Source organism: Nicotiana attenuata, unplaced genomic scaffold, assembly GCF_001879085.1.
Source record: "Nicotiana attenuata strain UT unplaced genomic scaffold, NIATTr2, whole genome shotgun sequence".
NCBI classification, from domain to species: Eukaryota; Viridiplantae; Streptophyta; class Magnoliopsida; order Solanales; family Solanaceae; genus Nicotiana; species Nicotiana attenuata.
In genome coordinates this window covers 373,014-381,293 of record NW_017670918.1, presented here as the reverse complement: position 1 = coordinate 381,293, position 8,280 = coordinate 373,014, and the positions used below count along the sequence as shown (strand labels likewise).

The 8,280-nt window shown below is 36.5% G+C and overlaps 1 protein-coding gene across 1 annotated transcript; it reads right to left on the bottom strand.

Annotated features, from left to right (window-relative positions):
- Positions 1 to 2,418: 2,418 nt before the first annotated feature.
- On the bottom strand, positions 2,419 to 7,735 carry LOC109244480 (probable disease resistance protein At4g27220; the record flags this gene model as incomplete). The annotated part of the gene is given in 5 exon segments (XM_019411578.1): positions 2,419 to 2,759; positions 3,016 to 3,531; positions 4,266 to 4,673; positions 4,905 to 6,463; positions 6,466 to 7,735. Coding segments are annotated over 5 exon segments (3,774 nt in total), but the record flags the coding sequence as incomplete, so codon positions are not given.
- Between the last annotated feature and the right edge of the window lie 545 nt (positions 7,736 to 8,280).

The window sequence follows — 8,280 nt, the reverse complement described above, 5'->3', positions numbered from 1 at the left end:
TCTTTATTGTTGAGTAAATAGCCATTTATGTAATGACATTTATGCTGTGGCCATTGTGCATAAACAGCCATTCTGAAGAGTTGCACCTCTTCAGATTTCAGCCCAACTTTGGCTATAAATACAACACTATTCTGCTCAGAATTTCACTACGATTTTCTGAGTTTCTCCTCCTTCCTCTGCATACTTTTAGCATCAAACAAAGCAACAGTAAGTGTGATTTGCTACCGAACTTTGTGTTCGCTGAAACACTGGGGTTTGAAGTACCACTACACCAGTGTGTAATTCGTTCTATCCTGGGAGGAAATAATGCATAACCTTGGGTACTAGGAGGGGATTAAATTCCTTAAGGAAACACTGTGAATTCAGTGGGCTCGAATTGGTTTTCTGTTTATGTTCATTTCTATTTATGTTCATTTATATTTCCAGAATTATTTTACAAATACAGTTTTACTAACAGTTCTTGGATCTGGGGGAAAATGCCAGATAAGAATCTTACTAAAAAGGTTGTTTTTGTATGCTTGCTATAGAACCAAATTCTCTCTATAAAGTCAATATCTTTTTTCCAAATGGATATCTCATGTCCCCTATCATTGTGTCTCTTTCTAAGATTGGAACATGTTTCTAGAAACCATAATAGTATATGTGCAAAGAATATCCACTAGAATATTCTCTTTTATGTCTTATATCAGAACTAGCCGTTATAACTCTGTCTAAGATGCTCGACTCGACCATGAGCAATGGTGACTTCACGACCTTGCTCTTCACTGACTCTTCGACCGCACCATTCATCGCTTCGAGGATACTTCGCCCTTGGGCAGATCTTTGTGGGGACATCACTGGTAGCATGTGGCGGTTGATGAAGGCCATAATGCTGACATGACTTGCCTATTTCAAAAATATTTTTTGGCCCATACAAAAAGTATATTTAAAAGCTTCTCCAAAAGATATTCTTAAGAATATGTCAAACGACATAGAATACAAGATGACATTCATGAGAAATAAATCCACATATTAATTAGATATTGGATAAAATGAAAAAAAAAGAATTACAGTATACAAGGTACGTAAAAACTGAAAAACGAAGAAGAAAAACATGTAAATTCCTCACTCTTATATTACTGATTTTAGTCTCGAACCACCAGATGTGCTAATTAAAATCTAATTTTCATCTTTGGATCAGTAAGTTTGGAGACATTGTATAGGTATTTTCTCAAAATATTAGATCTTTAATTCATATACATGAAACCGTAAATAAAGGAAAAAGAACACCAACTAATTCTCAGGAAAGGATCATTTGAAATCCTCAAATTGTTTCTGCTAGACCAATATATTTCCGTGAAGAATTAATAAATATTTCTGCGGCGAAAAAGTGTCGTGGGGAAACGCTCAATTTTTCGTGATGTTGCTATGAGTAACGATCCTCTTTGGATAATTCGTCCAATCCAATTTTAGCTATAATGTTAGAATTTTTTTTGTAATATTGTAAAGTTTGCTCAACTCTAAGGCGGTTTCGCAATATTCCTCGCCAACGATTCAAAATTGAAGGATTATTGATGTTGAATCTAAAGGAGCTGGATAAATAGTTAAATTCCGTTAATGGAATTAAGGAAATGATGTATAAATTGGGGTCAAATAAAATATAAAGGAAATTGATAAAGAAGAACACATGCGCAAACGTTCTATGAAGACTTTTGCGAGAAATCATTCATTGGCAAAACAATTATTTGGTTGACTAAACAACTAAACGAGCTTAAGACTTCAACAGCGTTATTTATTGAAGGTTGACTAAGTTAACTAAACAAAAGTTACGACTTCCACAGTATTAATAACGGAAGGCAATCGATTGTTAAATGTTGCAAAGTACCGACATTGGACCTCATTTAAATTAATTATTTGTCATAGTGTTCATGGTAAGTTTTATTTAGTTAAATTGATAGTTTTATCCAAATAAAATTTAGTTAATTTAACTCTAGAAATAAAATTAAGTACAATAACCACAAATCACATGAGTTAGGTGCTCCAATTTCATTACACAAAATACGAGGTCGAGTTTACAAATAAAAATAAAGGAGCAAAATTCACAATAATATTAAGATAAACAGCCCGTAATACAAGCGTTTGTCGTCTTTTCTCTCGCTTCCTTTCTTCTTTAATCTGTATTTTTGTATAAATCAAAAGGGTTATTGATAGTTTGCTTATTTATTTGGAATCCTCTTACGGTTCTGATAATTCTATATATTGTACGAACACTTAATTATTACCTTCATTAGCATAGATATCAAGTGATATTCGAGCTAACTTGCGGGCACATCAACTAATTATCTTTTTTTGTAGTAATTGACATCTTTTTATTAATCACTAAAGTAGTAAATGACAAATTTTTGTTGTAGCTACCTCAACCAGCTATCTAAAGAAGCATTACCAAACAAACTCTCTCTATAACTATACTGAGAAATCTGAAGCACACCTCCTAGGGAAGTTTTCTTCCATTTGTCAAGCAAAGTAAGGAGTACTAGAAAACAAATAAGCCTATCACTTACAACCAGAAAATTACATAGTCCATGACTGCTCTAAACATCGAGTCCAGGTGGTGCTAACATTGCAAATGTATGCAATGTTCCTGGCATGAAATAGAGTCAATTAACTTCTCTGTCATTAAGTACTTATTACCTTGTTAGCTCCGAACTTGTAGACAGCACTAGCTTCCGCCATTACTAGATTTAGCTTCGTCGATATCACTAGCTTCTTGTTCCTGGGTGCTGAGATTGCCAAAGGACAGAGATCATGACTAGTTCAGAAAGTACAATTACTTGAAAAAATAAACAGTATACTGATACTTTGGATTTCGAATTGAAAATATGTAAAAGAAAATAGCTTCAAGTGACAAAGATAAATGGCTCATACTACCGTTATCAAAAAAAGAAGAAGAAAGAAATGCTCAAACTATTTACTACATCTGTAAAAGCGGAATGCATGAGGCAAATGTAGTTAGTCATAGAGTGGCCAAAGACAAACCTTAGAATTGAAGATATTCTGAATCGCCTTATTGAGATCATTTTTCAACTCAGCATCTTTGATGGTATTACCTACAGTCAACATTTTCAAACTCGGTGTACTCACAGATCCCTGCTGGACAAACGTCTTCATTTCTAGGCACCTTTTAATATTCACTTCTCTGAGATTTGGGAATAATAGAGCATGCACCGTCAGAATGAAATACCCCAGCTTTGGAAGCTTTATGATTTCCAGCTTTTCCAAATGGGGAAATATGGACGCATTAGTTATTTCTACTCCCTGTTCCTCTTTTGTGATCACTTCTTCCATTGATGGACAATCTTCTATCTCTAGTACTCTAAGATTCAGAACACCTCTGGCCACTGATGGAGGCATCAAGTTTCTCAATTTGTCACACCCAAATACTTTCAATTTTTCAAGTTTGCTGAAGTCAACAGTTGGAAATCGGTGAGACCATAGAGCTGTTATGCTGTCAGCCCCAATGACTTCTAGCTCTTCCAAGAAGGGACAAGAAACCTGCCAAAAATTGAAGGCGTTGAATATCTTAGAAGGAATGAAAACTCAATCTAGCTTCAAGTACAAATGGAAAAATGAACCATATCATATCTTATATCAAGGTAAATGGAAGTGCGAAACTAGTTAAATGAAATGGTGGTATTAGAATTTGTGTGATTTTTAAATTCATGAAAATTACTCCAAGTAAATTGTGACAAAAAAATATCATGATTAGTGGCTCTAACATAGGGCTAATTTCACGAATGATCAGTAAACTTTACTCAATAATATATTGTAACGAATATTAAGAGTAAAAATATTTGATTATACTATTCTATAAAACAAAAGACAACTAAAAAGCACTCAAATGAAACAAAAACAGGAAAAATAAAATGAATTGCAATATAAAGAAGTTCAATTTTATAAGTGGAGAGCTCATGGGGAGGGGTTAAAAAAATGTTAAAAGCCAAAACAGAGATTGCATACGAAATGAAGGGAAGATGTTTGTTCAGAGTTGAAGGGAGAACTTGATTTTTAAAGCAAAATTGGAGAGGAGAAATGATTTTCACCTATATAAAAAATAGTTATAGAAATAAAATAATTAGTTATAAAATTCTTTTGGGGAAGTAGTTATACAATCAAAATAGTTACTACTAGTTTCTCCTTTTCGTTCCACTATTTATTACTAGTAGCAGTAAAAACAGAAAGATAGCAGGTGTAATAAATTGCAGCCTTTTGAGACTCGGTGTACTCACAGATTCTAGGACAAACGTCTCCATTTTAGGGCAGATATAAATCTTCACTTCTCTAAGAAGTTGAAATTCTAGAGCATGCTCCGTCAGAAAGAAATGCCTCAGCTTTTGTACATGATCGAGCTGCAGCTTTTCCAAACGGGGAAATAAGGACTCTTTAGTCATTTCTTCTCCTGGTTCATCTTGTGTGATCACTTCTTCCATTGATGGACATGCTTCTATCTCTAGCATACGAAGATTCAGAAGACCTCTGGCCACTGATGGAGACATCAAGTTTCTCAAATTTTTACACCAAAGTACTACCAATATTTCAAGTTTGCTGAAGTAGCCAGTTGAAAGTTGGTGAGAGCATAAAGTAGTTATGCTATTAACCACATAGAGTCTTAGATCTTCCAAGTTGGGACAAGAAACCTGCAAAATGTATTGCATAAATATATATCTTCAATCACGAATAGAAAAATGGAACCATATCTCATCCTACATCGGAATAACATGAAGTGAAGAACTAATTATATGAAAAGGTGAAATTACAATTGATGTGATATATATACATTTTAATTAGTAAAAACACTTTAAATACAAACTGAAAAAAGAAAAAGAAGTTTCATGATAGTACATCATCACTCATATGTAGAAGTGTACCTTTTCATCAAAAAGAGTATTTGAGTCTGTGATAGAGCTGCCCTCTAACGTTCTATTGCTGGTTGTCGGCAAGAAACCTTTGAACTGGGGTACATAGTACAATCCCATTTCTCGTAATTGAGGGAACTCAATACCCTCAATAGTGTCATTGCAAAGTTGAGTGAGGCATATTAGATCGCTAAGTTCCATGTCATATAAATTGGGGAACTTGATTATATGTCTCCTTCGAGTGACCTCCTCTTCCTCATCATCAGAGAAAGCTATTGTCGAACTCCCTGCAGCCAAAGGAAGAGAAAAAAGATACTGTAGACTACGACAGCAGCTTACTTTCAGGCTTTCGAGTATGGGGAAAGGAATATTGTTCTGACTGTGGATCTTCAATAAATGTGTCAATGAATCCATATTTTTGTCGAGAAGATGCTCAACATAATCACAATCGTCCAGGTAGAGATCTTTCACGTTCTGAAATCCATCAAACATCAACTCGGTCAGCACATTCTTGGACCCATTTCCTCTTGAATGTACATGTTCACTCTTCCTCAACAGGCGGCGGATCCAATCACCCAATGGGTTGATCTCGTTATCCTCGAGATCCATAATACTGTCGTACATACCCAGTTTTGGAGAATGCTTGCCCGAAGTGGAACTGTTGCCCAGTTTTTGAGAATGCTTGACGGAAGTGGAGTTGTTGCTCAGTTTTAGAGAATACCGAGTCAACTTGGAGGAAAGGGCCAAGTTACAGTGAATCACATCTCGCGAACATTTAGTTAATGTTAGTGCACTCAATTTCAATGAGGAATCCAGCTCCCTCAAGGTGGAGTAACTACAATCTTCTACTCCCATCACATGTAGTTCCTCCAATCGAACTAGTCCTGATAAGACCCCTTCTGAAATCCTTTTAAGTGATTTTTCCTCATTCCAAAACTCTAACATAATTAGATTGCTCAATTCTCCTATCTCCACTGGCAGCTCCTCTAAGGAAGAATCTCTAATGCTGAGAATTTTCAAGTTGACAAGTTTGCCAATAATGGATATGTCCTCCAACCATAAATTACTCAGACACAACGTCCTCAGATTTGATAACCTCTGAATCGATGCTGGACAAGGCAGGACGGGTTCCCGGTATCTGGCTCCCCTCACGCTTAAGACATTGAGCTTACTCATCCCAACGAAAAAATTATCCTGTATTTTGATTGATCGATATTCAAAGAGTTTTAACATGAGTAACTCAAGTCTCGGGCAAGATATTGGTTTAGGAAGCTCATTTAATCTTTTCGCAACAATCGACATGTGAGTATATTGTTCGTAAGCATCTTCTCTTGGAAACACTTCTGAATTCACATCGTGACTTACCAAAAAGACATGCTCTCTCTCAGATGCAAAATATATAGCCACATCACGGACCACATCGTGCATTTTGACATGACCTTTGCGGGAGCCTTCGGTTAACAAGAAACGATCTTTCAGTATTTTTAACAGATGATGCACCATCTTTCTTGCTGCTTCTAAACTTGAAAAGATGCCAAGCCCCATTCACTATTTTAGTAAATATTCAGGCTAATATCACTATCTTCCTCGAACAAGGAACAAAGCAAAAAGAGGTGCCTCGCTTCCTTACTTTCCAAGTGATCATAGCTTAGCTTCAGAGGTATATACACATCTTTAATCACTTTATCAATAGTTTTTGGTGCAGATTGTCGTAATTGTACAAGGGCATCCTCCCAAAAACCCTTGCTTTCAGGCTTTAGCGCTCCTGCAACAATACTAAGGGCAAGCGGCAACCCATTGCATTCTTGCGCAACAGCTTTTGCAATGTCACGAAGAGAAGGATCGTCAACTGAATTACCGGCGTAGTGCCTGAATAGAACCCATGCTTCTTCTTTAGATAAGGTTCCAACTTCCGTGATACTTTGAGCATCCATTGTTTCACAAACCTTTCGGATACGCGTTGTCAATATCACTTTGCACTGATTGTTGTGGTTGCTACCGATGGGAATTCCAAGTTTCTGTAGAACATCATCCTGAAGAGCCTTCCAAACATCATCCAAGATTACAAGGACTCTGCCCGGGCCCCTTAACCTTGAGAGCAGTTTATCTCCATTTTCGCACAAATTGTTCCCTGTTAGTGTCAGACCGATTCCTCCTGCGATCTGACCCTGAATTTTGTGCAAGTCTAGTGTCTGACTGACATCTACCTTGACAACCTCATCAAATAACCTTTTGTGCTTCGCGCATTCTCTGATTTTCTCAGCCAGTGTCGATTTACCAACACCGCCCATACCGCATATCCCAATAATAGAGACACTCTCATCTTCCAAAGCTCTCATGACCTCTTCCTCCTTCTCTTTTCTGGATTGAAGCTCCACACCACCATTACTAGGTATAATTCCAGTTTCGACAGGATGGGAGAATTTAACATCATATTCTTTGCCTTCAGTTTGAAGTTTGGTCACCTTCTGTGCAATTTCATCAGATCTCTTGCTCAGCAAGTAGCGTGACTTTAAGTTTGGAAACCAGCCATAGAAACAACCTCTTTCAACCTCAGATCTACGCAGCAGTATACTCTCCACATCAGCAGTTGTCTTTTTAGCACTAGTTAACCAAGAATGGACGTTGGAGGAAATGACTTCTAAGTTCCTCCGCACAGCAACCACTCTTTGCTGCACCCTACTTCTCATTTCCTTCAGCTTCAGAGATTCAGTCTCCAGAGATGTGATGTGGCTCTCATAGGAAAAGAAATACCCGATCTTGGCTATCTCTTTCTTAACTGCCTCAATCAACCAATCAGTAACTTTTTCCCAAACTTTAGATATCTCTTTCTTAACTCTCTTTCAACGAAGCAGTGACTTTTTCCAAAACGGACCGGAAAAACCAAATAATGACCAAAACAAGAACTGGCTGGATCAACCACTCTTCAACTTTTTCCACAACTTTAGATAAGACTTCCATAGCTATCTCCTTAATTCTTCACAGGCTACTGTGATACAGAAATGAAGTCTTTCTGCGATCCTCTAAAGTCTGAACTCTGCTAACTTTGGTTCTTAATAGAATCTCTTTTTTTTTTTCCCTTTCCTTTCCGATGTTTTTGACTAGATTTCGTAGTAAAAGGAAGCAAAGGTAGGATGAATATGAATCTAAGGAATAGAATTTTGCTTTTCTTCTTTTTTGATGTTTTTGACTAGATTTTGTAGTACAAGAAGCAAAGTAGGATGGAAATGAAAGCTTAGGAATAGAAACTTTTTTTTTTCTTATGTTTTTGACTAGATTTCGTAGTACAAGGAAGCAAAGGTTGGATGGAAATGAAAGCTTAGGAATAGAAATTTTTTTTTTCTTTTGATGTTTTAAAGTAGATTTGGTAGTACTAGGAAGCAAAGGT